The sequence below is a fragment of the Gorilla gorilla genome, chromosome 12, assembly GCF_029281585.2.
Source record: "Gorilla gorilla gorilla isolate KB3781 chromosome 12, NHGRI_mGorGor1-v2.1_pri, whole genome shotgun sequence".
NCBI lineage: Eukaryota > Metazoa > Chordata > Mammalia > Primates > Hominidae > Gorilla > Gorilla gorilla.
The window spans coordinates 108,440,741-108,455,723 of NC_073236.2; the positions used below are offsets into that span (position 1 = coordinate 108,440,741).

At 37.6% G+C, this 14,983-nt stretch overlaps 1 protein-coding gene across 3 annotated transcripts in view; it reads left to right on the top strand.

The window, feature by feature from the left end:
* XDH (xanthine dehydrogenase) overlaps positions 1 to 14,983 on the top strand; it is a 163,251-nt gene that overhangs the window by 31,048 nt on the left and 117,220 nt on the right. For 2 of the 3 annotated variants that reach the window (XM_055378822.2, XM_055378823.2), the window contains exon 2: positions 332 to 423. The exons of the other annotated variant lie outside the window; for it this stretch is intronic. In XM_055378822.2, the coding sequence (XP_055234797.2) occupies positions 332 to 423 (92 nt within the window). The remainder of the gene's footprint in view (positions 1 to 331; positions 424 to 14,983) is intronic. 3 annotated transcript variants of the gene reach the window in all.

Sequence of the window (14,983 nt, forward strand, 5' to 3'; positions counted from 1 at the left end):
CTGTCAATAACACTGTAAATATAATAGTTCCTTGCTCACACTGGTAATTCTCTTGCTATGTCCCCCTCACCCCATTTACTTATCTGGCAAACCCTCAGCCCTGGGTAAATCTGACATTTGGCTTTCTCCGAGTTTTTACACTATCCTGCAGACTGGTCTTGCTCTAAATTGATGTCCACACATTTCAAATGGGCCCCATTCACTCTATTTCATTTCCCTCATCAATCGCTCTCCTACTCTGAGTCAACTTGTCCTCATCTCCTCCCCTTGGCAAACCTCTACCCCTAACCCTCTGCCTACTCTCCACTGATGATATCACTTCTTATTTCAGTGAGAAAACAGAAGCAATGCAAAGAGAACTGCCTCATCTTATCACCACCAGATCCACCAACCAATCTGCAGGAGCCTACTTTCTGCCCCAGGGTGAGCAGCCGCTGCTTCCATACAAGGATCTCTCCTGTTAGAAACTCTCCTTGCCCCTACACCAATTCTAGTTTATGTTCCATGTCTGTGTCTTCCTTAAAAGCAACTCTCCTAGAAAGGCTTGTCTATGCTTTTTTTCTCCACATCTTCACTTCCCTTTCTGTCCTCCACCACCTCCATTCCATCTTGCTATCATCAAGAGTCAATTCTCTTTCCTTATCTTACTCAACTCTCAACAACACTTCTTTTTTCTCAAAACCATGTCTTCACTTTGATTTTGGAATACCACACTCTGTTTTTTCTCTTACCTCTCTGGCTACTGCTTGTTAGTTTCTTTTTATGCTCCTGCTATTAAATCCTGGAGTTCCCCAGAATTCAATCTTAAGATTTCTTTTCTTTTCATTTTCCAAGTGATCTCAAATAATGGCATGATTTTAAATATCATCTGTATGCTGGTAACTCCTAAATTTATATCTCAAGTCTTGACATCTTCCCTTACTTCCAGACTTGTAAATCTGTCTACTCAATAGGTCAGCTTGAATATTTAATAAACATCATAAATTTAACAGGTCCAGGGCAGAACTTGATCAACCACCATTTTCCAAACCCCTTCATCTCCCATTAAATGATATTGCCATTTATCTGGTTGTTCAGGTCAAAATTTTGGAGGCATTTTAACTCTTTCTTTCATACCTCACATACAATTATTCAACTATGTCTTCAAAATATATTCCAAATCTTTTTATTCACCCTAATCTCCACTGTTAACCATCTTATTCTGTGCCACTGTGGTTGTTTTCAAATTTGAAAATTATTTGCTTCTCTCCCTTCAAAATTTGGATTTTAATTCTCATGCTCTTGAATGTGAGTTATACTTAGTGATTCATTTCTAATGGATGCAATGTGGTGGAAGAGAGGCTGTGAAATCGCTTGTTCTGGGGAAAACCACCTGCCATGTCAGAACAATGTGCAAGCACCCTTTGGAGAAATCCAAGTGGTGAGGAACTGAGACTTTCTGTCAACAGCCATGTGAGTGACCCATTCTGGAAGTGGATCCATCAGCCCAAGTCAAGCCTTCAGATAATGTCAGCCCTGGCTGACACCTTGACTGTAGCTTCATGAGAAACCCTGAACCAGAATTACTCAGCTAAGTGACTTCTGGAATATAAATATGTGAGATAATAAATGTTTATTATTTTAAGCTTTAAATTTTGGGGATAATTTGTTATTTAACAATAGATAAATAATATACTTTATTAGTTTCCTAGGGTTGCCATAACAAATTACTACAAACTGGGTGGGTTAAAACAACAGAAATTTGTTCTCAAACAGTTCTGGAGGATAGATGTCTGAAAAAAAGATGTTGGTAGGGCTACATTCTCTCTCTGAAAGATCTAGGGAGGAATTCCTCTGTGCTTCTTCCAGCTTCTGGTGGGCCTAAACATCCCTTGGTTGTAGCTCCATTACATAATTGTCTGCTCCAACCTTCACATGGCTTTCTCCACTATCTCTGTGTCTTCTTCTCTTCCATCTCTTATAAGGACACTTGTCATTAGATTTATGGCCCACCAGTATAATCCAGGATGACCTCATCTTGAGATCCTTAACTTGATTACATCTGTAAAGACTTATTTTCCAATAAAGTCACAGTCACAAGTTCCAGGAGTTAGGATGTAGACATATCATTGGGACGACCACCTTTAAACCCACTGCATACACCATCATCATTTCTTATCAGGATGGCATCTTAACAGGTCTCTGTATTTCTATTTTTACACACACACACACACACACACCCCACATATAGTTTTTTCTGTATACAGCAACCTGAATGGTCTTTTAACACATAGTCATATCATGACACTCCCCTCTAATGAATTCTTAACACGTTTAGAATAAAATTCAAACTCCTTCCATGGCTAATAGGGTAGGTAGATTTGGCCTAGCCTATCTCTGACCTAATTTGTTCAGATACTACTGATGTCATCTATGGTCACAGGTGACTCTCAGGCAGAGAAGAACAAGGGCCAAGAAAGTTATCATGACAATGGGAGGCCAGTCATTCACAGGAGGAGTATGTGAATAACACACATCCAGAAGCTTAAGCTGAAATCAGTATGTAAGTTTCACAGAGGCTGGAAGGAATATACAGGGAATAGAATGGCTGAAAACACTTTCAGGGATTGAGACTCAGAAGGATGGGAAAGAGTAGATATCAGATAGAGAAGTCAGAGATACACCTGTGGAGTTCAGCATAAATGAGTGAATCCATGGAGGAGGCATAGCATTGTTATGACTACTGGTATTAGTATATTCATTCCTCATTCCTCCTCTGCATTCCTGGATCCTGCACATGTGTAGTGATACCAGAAAGATATAAGACTCCACAGAGGATTGTAACTGGACTTCAGCAGTTACTCCAGGTTCAGAATATAAGGACTTTTGAAAAAATGAATTGCCCAGGTATGTGAATATTAGAGTGGTAGAGTAAAATAAATATGAGTTAGACATCTATTTTCAAATCCCAATTCTTCCACTTACTAAGTATGGACTTGTTTAAGTTACCTGCACTCTTTGACTCTCATCTTGCAGAATTCTTCTGCAAAATGGGGATAATAATACCTGTGCTGAATGCTCTGGACTGGGCCTCTCAGCCTCTATTTCAGCAGTCTTCTCATTGGAGAGGTTGAAAAACTAAAAACTACATTTCCCAGATTTCTCTGTGGTAGAGTTTAGGATGTGAATTCAGTTATATCAATCATACAATTTGGCACATATAATATTTAGAAAGTTAGAGGTGAAATCTAAGTGAAATTTTCCTGCAAGAAGGTTGTAGAAACCTGTGACACTCCTACGGATTGCTCTAAAGTTCCAGTCCCCAGCTTCCTGGAGGTAGAAGAAGTGGTAGTGTCCACACTACTTCTTCTCATTTTTACAGTTTTTTTATTTTTAATTTTTGTGGCTACATAGTAGATGTATATACTTATGGAGTAAATGTGATGTTGTGATATAGGCACACAATGTTTAATAACCACATCATGGAAAATAGGGTATCCATCCCCTCACACATTTATTCTTTGTGTTACAAACAATCCATTTATACTCTTTTAGTTATTTAAAAATGTACAATTAAATTGTTATTGACTATAGTCACCCTGTTGTGCTATCAAATACGAGTTCTTATTTATTCTATTTTTTATACCCATTAAACATTCCTATCTCCCCCCACCCCACCCAGCAGCCCACTACTTTGTCTAGCCTCTGGTAACCATCCTTCTACTCTTTATCTCCATGAGTTCAATTGTTTTGATTTTTAGATCTCAAAAGTAAGTGAGTACATGTGATGTTTGTCTTTCTATGCATGGCTTATTTCCCTTAACATAATAGCTTCCTGTTCTATCCATGTTGTTGCAAATGACAGAATCTCGTTCTTCTTACAGCTGAATAGTAAGTACTCCATTGTGTATATTTACCACATTTTCTTTATTCATTCATCTGTTGATGCACACTTAGGTTGCTTCCAAATCTTGGCTATTGTAAACAGTGCTGCAACAAACACAGGAGTGCAGCTATCTGTTTGATAGAATGATTTCCTTTCTTTTGAGTTTTTACCCAGGAGTGGGATAGCTGAATCACATGGTAGCTCAATTTTTAGCTTTTTGAGGAGCCTCCTAACTGTTCTCCATAGTGGTTGTACTAATTTACATTCCCACCAACAGTGTATAGGGTTCACTTTTCTTCACATCCTTGCCAGCATTTGTTATTGCCTGTCTTTTGGATATAAGCCATTTCAACTGGGGACAGATTATATCTCACTGTATTTTTGATTTCCATTTTTCTGATGATCAGTGATGTTGAGCACCTTTTCGTATGCCTATTTGCCATTTGTATGTATTCTTTTGAGAAATGTCTATTCAAATCTTTTGCCCATCTTTTGATTGGATTATTAGACTATTTACTGTAGAGTTACTTGAGCTCCTTATATATTCTGGTTATTAATCTCTTGTCAGATGAGTAGTTTGCAAATATTTTCTCGCATTCTGTGGGTTGTCTCCTCACTTTGTTGATTGTATCCTTTGCTGTTCAGAAGCTTTTTAATCTGATGTGATTCCATTTGTTCATTTTTGCTTTGGTTGCCTGTACTCATGAAGTATTGCTCAAGATACTTTTGCCCCGACTAATGTCTTAGAGATTTTCCCCAATGTTTTCTTGTACTAGTTTCACCATTTAAGGTCTTAGATTTAAGTCTTTAGTCCATTTTGATTTTATTTTTGTATATGGTGAGAGATAGGGGTCTAAGTTTCATTCTTCTGCATATGGATATCCAATTTTCTCAGCACCATTTATTGAAGAGACTATCTTTTCCCCAGCATGTATTCTAGGTACCTTTGTACCAAGTTCACTGTAGGTGTGTGAATTTGTTTCTGTGTTCTCTATTCTGTTCCATTGATCTATGAGTCTGTTTTTATGCCAGTACCATGCTCTTTTTGTTACTATAGCTCTGTAGCATATTTTGTAGTCAGGTAATGTAATTTTTCCAGTTTTATTCTTTTTGTTTAGGATAGTTTTGGTTATTCTGGGTCTTTTGTGGCTCTATGTAAATTTTAGAATTGTTTGTTTGTGTTTATATGAAGAACGTCATTGGTATTTTGTAAGGGATTTGCACTTAATCTGTAGATTGCTTTGGGTAGTGTGGACATTTTAACAATATTGATTCTTCCAATGTGTGAACATGGAATATCTTTTCATTTTTTGTGTCTTCTTTAATTTATTTCATTTGTGTTTTTTATTCATTGTTGGTATCTTTCACTTCTTTGGTTAATTCTAGGTATTTAATTTTATGTGTGGCTATCACAAATTGGATTACTTTTAAAATTTATTTTTCAGATTGTTCACTATTGGGATATAGAAACCCTACTGATTTTTGTATGTTGATTTTGTATCCTGCAATTTTACTGAATTTGTTTATCAGTTCTAACAGTTTTTCGATGGAGTCTTTAGGTATTTCCAAATATAACGTTATATCATCTGCAAACAAGGATAATTTGACTTCTTCCTTTTCAATTTGGATGTCCTACATTTCTTTCTTTTTTCTGATGGCTCTAGCTAGGACTTTCAGTACTATTTTGAATAACAGTGGTGAAAGTGGGCATTCTTGTTGTGTTCTAGATTTTAGAGGAAAGGCTTTCAGTTTTTCCCTATTCAGTATGATACTAGTGGTGAGTCTGTCATTGATGGCTTTTATTATGGTGAGGTATGTTTCTTCTATGCCCAGTTTTTCAAGTGAATTTATCATGAAGTGATGTTGAATTTTATGAGATGCTTTTTCTGCGTCAATTGAAATGATCATATGGTTTTTGTCCTTCATTCTGTTGATATGATATATCACATTGATTAATTTGCATATGTTGAACCATCCTTGCATCTGTGGGATAAATGCCACTTGGTCATGATGAATGATCTTTTTAATGTATTCTTGAATTCAGTTTGCTAGTATTTTGTTGAGAATTTTTACATCAATAGTCATTGGGGATATGGCCTGTAGATTTATTTTTATGGTGTATCTTTGTCTGGTTTTTGTATTAGGGTAATACTGCCCTCGTATAATAAGTTTGGAAGTATTCCTAACTTGTCTATTTTTTGAAATAGTTTGAGTAGAATTGGTATTATTTCTTCTTTAATTGTTTGGTAGAATTCAGCAGTGAAGCCATTAGATCCCAGGCTTTTCTTTACTGGGAGACTTTTTGTTATGGCTTCTATCTTGTTACTTGTTATTGGTATGTTTAGATTTTGGATTTCTTCATGCTTGAAAAAATTCAACCATGAAGAAATTCAACCATGGTAGGTAGGTTGTGTAAGCTCTGTAGGAATTTGTCCATTTCTTCTGGACTTTCCAATTTATTGGCATATAGTTGCTCATAGTAGACGCTAGTGATCCTTTGAATTTCTGTGAAATCAGTTGTAATGTCTCCTTTTTCTTTTCTGATTTTGGATGTTCTCTCTTTTTTTCTTTATTAGTCTGGCTAAATGTTTGTCAATTTTGTTTAACTTTTCAAAAAAATCAACTTTTTTTCATTGATCTTTTGTATCATTTCCTTCATTTCAATTTCACTTATTTCTGCTCTAATCTTTATTATTAATATTTATTTTCTTCTATTTTTTGATTTGGTTTGCTCTTGCTTTTCTAGCTCTTTAAGGTGTATCATTCTATTGTTTATCTGAAGTTTGTCTTCTTTTTTGAAGTAGGCACTTATAACTATAAACTTCCCTCTTAGTACTGCTTTTGCTGTATCTCACAGGCTTTGGTATGTTGTGTTTCTGTTATGATTTGTTTCAAGAAAATTTTCCATTTTCTTTTCAACTTCTTCATTGACCCCACTGGTCATTCAGGAGCACATTGTTGAATTTCCATGTATTTGTATAGTTTCCAAAACTCCTCCTGTTGTTGATTTCTCCTCTTGTTGTTGCATTGTGGTCAGTGAAAATGCTTGGTATTATTTCAATTTTGTTGAATGTTTTGACATGTTTTGTGACCCAGCACTCTCAAGGATTTGTCCTTGAGGGTGATACATGTGCTGAGGAAAAGAATGTGTATTTTTTCAGACATTGGATAAAATGTTTCATAAATATCTATTAGGTCCATTTGGTCTATAGTGCAGATTAAGTCCAGTGTTTCTTTGTTGGTTTTCTGTCTGGAAGAGCTTTCCAATGCTGAAAGTGGGGTGTTGCAGTCTTTAGTTATTATTGTATTGAGGCCTGTCTTGCTCTCTAGCTCTAATAATATTTGCTTTATATATCTGGGTGATCCAGTGTTGGGTGCACATATATTTAAAATTGTTATATCCTCTTGCTGAATTGACCCCTTTATTATTGATAGTGACAGGAGGCAGTCAAATGCCTAGGCAGATAAGAGCAGGTCCTCAATGAAACCTCACCTCCAAGCTGAAGACAGTTTAAAGCCTGAAAGCCAAGCCAGAAGTTAAATCCATGGACTGATTGAGAACGTGTCTTTCCTTTTGGCATGCTTTCCTCTGATCCACACCCTTCACCTATTTTACATATACCTACCCTTTCCTAATTGGTTTTCTACACTGTTGTGCCCACCTTTGTGTGGTGTCTTTGCTTTAAATTTTCTCGCATGCTCACAAACCAATCAGCATACACTCCTTGTTGTGAGTCTATAAAAAGCCCCAGACCCAGCCACACTGAGAGGCAAAAAACCCACCTGACTGCAGGGGTGGGGTACCTCCCCCAACATCCCCTCTCCACTGAGAGCTGTTCCATCACTCAATAAAATTCTTCTCCACCCATCAGCATGACTTCATTCTTGGATGCTGGGCAAGAGCTCAAGACCCACCTAGTGTGGGTACCCAGAAAGGCTGTCACACTGGCCCTTTGCCCTTGCCAGAGGGCAGCTGCTCCATGCAATTGATCCAGGGGCCAACTGAGCTGCTAACATGTCACTGTCCATTGGGCTGTGGACGGTAGAACTAAAAGAGCTAATTAGCACACTAACACCCACTATGGGGCTTCAAAATCGTGAGCACCCATGTCTGGATGCCACTGTATTGCCCTCAAGGTGACATGCCTGGTCTGGCTGTGGGACCCACATGGAGCTTGCTCCTGTGTCAGTGCTCAGAGTGGCTGGCCGGATCCTGCCTTGCTCGCTCATGTGCTCCCTTCTGCAAGAAGGTGAGCATGGTAGGCCAAGTAGATAAGGCGCCCCTGCTGTGAGTCTGGCAAAGGGGCCAAGAAAAATCCTGTGTCATTTTGGAGGCTTGCCCAGGATCCCTGAAGGGTGAGTGAATGCGAACCAAGATGCTTCACTTTTTCTGAGGCTTCTTGTCCTCAGACTTTTTTCTGAAGGCAGATGAAGCACTGAACCTCTGATTAGCTAGTTAAGAGTGAATGGTACAACTACACAGGACAGGATGCTGGAGAGGACCCTTCTGTCACTCTTGGGAGTTGGAAATATCAGTCTTACTCCTTTCTGTGATATTTTCCTTCTTGTTTTGGGGGCTGTCATGGTGCCTATCTTGTCTTTTACAATGTTAAGAGTGTTGTTGCAAACTACAGAGATATTACTGACTAGAATGGGTGCTTGGCCCAGTCATCAAAAATGTAATTCAGAACAATGTGGTTTCTGTCTGTTCTTAGAGGCAAAAAGGGTACAGTGTTTAAGAGTTTTTTTTTCCTGTAGAAGAAACTCGTTTGCATACAGTGAGAGGCTTTTTCCCACAAGCACCTACCCCACCCCCACACTTAGGTTGTCTTTTTCTTTTTCTCTACCATGTCAGAAGTTAACACAGCCCTGCAAATATGGGGAGCTTTTCTATGTGAGAGTTTTTCTTTTTTCCTTTTGAAAGGCATCTTTTTTCCTTTTGAAGGGCCAGGTCCCCCTTTCTCTCCCTTGTTTGAGGAGGACCCAGTTCTACAGTTCTACAGCTTTACCTTAGCATTCAGCTTATGATAAAGAGGCAGCAAAGGAGCAGCCCCACTGGCTGCTGTCTGCAGTTTAGCAAGGGCCACCTGGGACTTAATTTAGTGAGTCCATGCACCCTCCTGAGGCAGTTATTTGTCCCAAACTCAATTCCAAGCTTCAGGTTAAAGCCCTAGAAAGGAAAACTGGATCTGAGGGATCCAGAGGCAGATGGCAATGGAATTCAAGGGACACAGCACAGGTGAGCATGACTAATTCCTGCCAACGAGGCCCCCCACCATTTCATGGATGGAGGTCATGCTAGCATCCATGGCATAGATGAGGTTACCAACAGCAGGGAGAATAGAAAATGTGTAGGTGAGTGCAGATAATTCTTACTCTCTAGGATGCCCTATTCCACATGGGTGAAAGTCACATTGGCACCCATGGGTAGCACCCCGTGGAGTTTGCTGGGACTCAGGGATACAAAGACAGAAGAAAGAAGACACTTTTTCTTTCTCTCCCTCATATGCCCTGGATATTTGCTTGGGGAAAAAAGGCACTAAAGGACACCCTTTCCCCTCTTTCCAGATGGGTAACCAACTATTTTCAGCTACTCCCCATACAACAGGACACTCCTCTCAGATGCATCCCCCAAACTGGGAAAAGTTAATTTTCCCAAATCTTAAACTTTTTGGCTTAAAAATGAGCCAGGAAAAAATTACAGGCCTAACTGAGCAAATCTATTTAGGAGGGACAAGTTTTGTCCCTTTGTCTGCTCCCCCTTTACGAGACTCCAGAGTCACAAAAGGGCTCCACAGCTAAGGGAAGGGAGCCCAGAAGCCTGACATACTGGCAAAAGGGTAAAAGGTTTTGTTTTTTTTTTTTTTTTTTTTTTTTTTTTTTAAACTAGCCAGACTTCTGGCCTTCCTCTCCCTGTGCAAACTGGTAGAATGAATGATAAAAATCACTGTTTATATCCTCTGTAAACTTTTGATTAATGGGAAAAAAGGATGTGTGAGGCTAGACTTAACCTGTAACAAATCTGTTGTACTTTGTGCTAAGAATTTATCTTTCTATGTCTTTCTATTAGAAAGAGGGGTGCCTTAGGATAGAATGCAGGTCTAGGACCCCATAATCCCACTTTTGAAACTATCCCAGCAAACTGGTCAGTAACAAACTTTGCTACAGGTCTCTGAAGGGAAAAAAACTGAATGAGGTCTCCATCTTTTTTTATGTCCTTGGGAGCTTGACCATGTAACCATGTGGCAGTACTTTCTTTTGGTGCCTGCCATTTTACAATTGTGGCTCAGGTTCAATCCTGGCTTAGGGAATGAGTACTATCTGGCTAATATCTGCGTTGCTTTTACAATTTGCTGATTCTCTTTGCCTCCCTTAGCTTCCAGCTTCTGTTCTTAAATCTTCCTTTCTCTGAACTACCTTTAAAGATTCTAGATTTTGTAAAAACTGCTTACCAGCTCTTTGAAAATACCTTGTACACTCACTGTTAAATCATACCTTAGTTAAGGTTTGTTGGTTTCACCTGTGAGGTTACTTTTGGTAAAGTTCAAAAGCCAGAAATATTGGCCACTTGGTATGGCTAAAGTCAGGTAACAAGAGATTTAAAAGGATTTTCTTAAACAGTGCTATGGTTGAAAGTCAGCTTCATTAAAAGTGGATATCCATGCTATAGGTATATTTAAAAGGGTTTTATGTTTTTCTCTTCTTGGATCTTGTTTCACTGAAAAAGAGTTTTGTTCTTCTCGGCCAACTGAATTATTTTTCTCAATTTTGTCTTGCCGCTCTTAATGCACGCATGAGAGGCCCTAAGATAACTTCTGATGGCCTGGGACTCCCTGGAAAAAGCAGAGGAGGCACCATTGACCCTGTTTTGGAAAAAAACTTCTGTTTTCCTCACGGATCCCCAAGAATTAAAAGTGACTAAATCCCTCTCAAAATATGTTTTTGTCTTTTAGCTATATCCGCTTATTAGGCTGTAGAAACTGCATGTTTTCTTACCCTGTTTGTTGAAGGGCCCCACCCTGAGGCCAATAATCTAATTAGGAGATTGGCCAGTGAAAAATCTTACAACTACTGGGTCCTCTGTCTGTCTGTGTAGTTATATATGTGTTATGTGTGTGATGTTTATATAAAAAAGAGCTCTAATTAATTGGCTTAGAGAAGAACACATGCTTAGATTAAATATTTTTTGATGCAAAAAAGAAAAGCTGTAATGCTTTTAGTTCATGTGACTTTAATTTTTGAGAAATAAAAACAGTTTTAAAGATTATTAGTAAAATACAAATGTCTTCAAAATGTAAATATGTGGTCTAAATTATGTAGGTCAGATACTGGGCTTGTTAAATGCTTTAAGGTTATAAACTGCTTCTTTGGCTTTTGAAAGTTGTTCAACTTGCTTGCTTTATGGTTTGGTAAGACCTGGGGACATATGGAGTTCAAAATGTCCCTAACTGTGCTGGAAAGAGTTAGACCCTATCTGTGCCTAGTACGTAATTAAAATAACTTACCATGCTTTACATTAAAATTAAAAATTGCTAAGGGTTACCATTATAATATGTAATTGAGACTACTGAACATAGATTTACATGCAAGGTGTGCAAGGAAAGTAAAATGTGTTTTTAGTACAAGATTATAAGAAAGCATGGGAATGTAAATTTTTGCCTAGTTCAGAGGGTTAAAGGATTGTTTTAAACTGGATAAAGATAAAGCTGAAGGTTTAAACAAGTTGTGGAAAGTTTGTAAAAATTATTCTTGCAAAAGAAATTTTGTATGTGAACATATTGACTAAATTCAAAAGAGTGTTATATGGTTTTTCCCTAAATTGAGCATTAAAATAAAAGAATAAAACAAGGATTTCTTAGGGCACTGATCTGCTCTTTAACAAAAATTTGTAAAGTGTTATAAAAGATTTACAAGAATCTTACCTCATGATCAAACTGGTTAAGATTGGATAGAATTATCTATAATATTTCATTAGAAAATTGGGGTTGACATTAATAGTAGACTAATGAAAGGGTGAAATTTGCTTTCTCTCCCTTGAATGAGATTTTCATGTAATAGTAAAGGATAATAAAAAATTTTTGTTTGCTTTGTGAATCAACTACTCAAAAAAATAAGGAAAAGACAACAGACAGATTGTTTGGAAAGCTAAATCTTTCCTCCTAATGAGTAAAGGTTTTTGCCTTTAAAAATTTTTTTGAGTCATTATTTTGGCTAAATAAATGACTTATGGAAATCTGGAATTCTATTTCATAATATCAAATGTTTTAAGCCTCTACCATATTTAACAGGCTTCCCAAAATCAAACTTCAGTTTCAAGGTTGTCTTCCTTGACCTCTAACTTTTGGATGCTACAGAGGGTCCTTGGGTCATCCAAAAGAGAGGTAAATAGGATTATTTGACATGTTTAGTTATGTGGAATGCCAAAATAAAAATAATGTTTAATCTTCTTCAGGTTATATTTTACTAAGAAATTTTAATATATGTTACAACATGGTATGGGGTTTCTAAAAAATTCTAATGTTTGAGTATATGCTATCAATAATAATTAAGGTTGTTATGTTAAGTTATTGTAAATCACAGAAATAACCAAATTTCTTTGTCAATTGTGTTTTGACTGTGACTACCTGAAGACATTTTATTATTCGTTTTTTGTTTGTTTTGTGTTCTTCTCTTCCTTCTTTCTTTTCTTCCTCTCTCTTTTTTAGTGAATCATATCTCTGGTGATATGCTTTAGTTTCTTAGTTTTTAATCCTTTGTGTATTCATTTTATGACATTTGGTTTGAGGTTACCATGAGGCTTGCAAATGCTATCTTATAACCCATTACTTCAAGGTGGTAACAACTTAATACCATTTATATAAGCAAACAAACAAGTAAAAAGAAAACTAGTAAAAACTCTACACCTTAACTTTATCCCCCTGTTTTTCAAGTTTCCATTGTTTTTGTTTATATCTTAAGGTATTGTCTATGTCCTGAAAAGTTGTTATAGTTATTATTTTTGATTGGTGCGTGGTTAGTCTTTCTACTTAGGACAAGAGTAGTTTACAACCTATAGTTACAGTGCTATAATATTCAGTGTTTTTCTGTGTACTTACTATTACCAGTGAGTCTGTACCTTCAAATGATTTTTTATTGCTCATTAATCTCCTTTTCTTCCTAACTGAACTACTCCCTGTAGCATTTCTTACAGGGTGTGTCTGGTGTTGATGAAATCCTTCAGCTTTTGTTTGTCTGGGAATATCTTTATTTCTTCTTTATATTTGAAGGATATTTTCCCTATATGTACTATTCTAGAATAAAAGTTTTTTCCTTCAGCCCTTTAAATATGTCATGCCATGCTCTCCTGGCGTGTAAGGTTTCCACTAAAAAGTCTGCTCTGAATGTATTCGAGCTCCATTGTATGTTATTTATTTCTTTACTTTTGCCGCTTTTAGGATCCTTTCTTTATCCTTGACCTTTGGGAATTTAATTATTAGATGGCTTAAGGTAGTCTTCTTTGGATTAAATCTGCTTAATATTTTATAACCTTCTTCTGCTTGAATGTTGATGTATTTCTCTGGGTTTGGGAAATTCTATATTATTATCCATTTAAATAAACTTTATACCCCTGTTTCTTTCTGTATCTCCTCTTTAAGGCCAATAATTCTTAGATTTACCCTTTTGAGGCTATTTTCTACATGTTGCAGATGTGTGTCACTGTTTTTCATTCTTTTTTCCTTTGTCTCCTTTGACCGTATATTTTCAAATAGCCTGTCTTCAAGCTCACTAATTCTTTCTTTTGCTTGATCAATTCTGCTATTTAAAAACTTTGATGCATTTTTCCATGTGTCAATTTATTTTTCAACTCCAGAATTTCTGCTTGATTTTGTTAAATTTATCGGGTAGAATTCTCAATTATTTCCCTGTATTGTTTTGAATTTCTTTGAGTTTCCTGAAAACAATTATCTAGAACTCTCTATCTGAAAGACAACTTATCTCTGTTTCTCCAAGATTGTCCCTGGTGCCTTATTTAGTTCTTTTGGTGAGATCATGTTTTCCTTCAAGGTCTTGAGACTTGCAGATGTTCATCTGTGTCTGGGTATTGAAGAATTACTGGGTATTCATTGCAGTCTTTGCTGTCTGGGCTTGTTTGTACCCATTCTTCTTGGGAAGGCTTTCCAGATATTCAAAAAGACTTGTGTGTTGTGATCTGAGCTATATCTGCTTTAGGAGACATCCCAAGCCCAGTAATGCTGTGGTTCTTGCAGACTCATAGGGGTACTACCTTGATGGTCTTGTAAAAGATCCAGAAGTATTCTCTGGATTACCAGACATAGACTCTTGTTTTCTTCCCTTACTTTCTCCCAAACAAATGGAGTCTTTCTTTTTCTTTCTTTCTTTTTTCTTTCTCTTTCTTTCTTTCTTTCTTTCTTTTTCTTTCTTTCTTTCTTTCTTTCTTTCTTTCTTTCTTTCTTTCTTTCTTTCTTTCTTCTTTCTTTCTCTCTCTCTTTCTTTTCTTTCTTTCTTTCCTTTCTCTCTCTCTCTCTCTCTCTCTCTCTCACTCTCTCCCCCTCCTGAAGCTGGGTGCAGGGTGACATAAGCACCCCTATGGCCACCACCACTAGGACAGTGCTGGTTCTGACCTAAAGCCAATACAGCACTAGGTCTCACCCAAGGCCTATTGTAATCATTACCTCATTACTGCCTATGCTTGCTCAATGCCTTAGGGCTCTGTGATCAGCAGGTGGTAAAGCCATCCAGGCCTGTGTCCTTCCCTCCAGGATGACATGTTACCCCAGGCCTCAGGCAAGTCCAGAGGTGCCATCTGGAAGCCAGGTCAACAACTTAGAAGTCTATCTAGTGTTCCGTTGTATTATGATTGAGCTGTCCCCCAAACCACAACATACAGTTCTTCCCACTCTTCCCTCCCCTTTCCAAAGGCAGAGGAGCCTCATCCCATGGCCACCACCAACACAGACACACTGAGAGTGCTACCAGACTACCACCTATGTTCCTTTAAGACCCTATGGCTCTTCAGTCAGCTTGTGGTGAATGATGCCTCGCCTGGGACTCACTGTTCAGGGCAGTGGGTTCCACTCTGCCCCAGAGCAGATCCAGAAATGCCATCCAAGTCCCAGG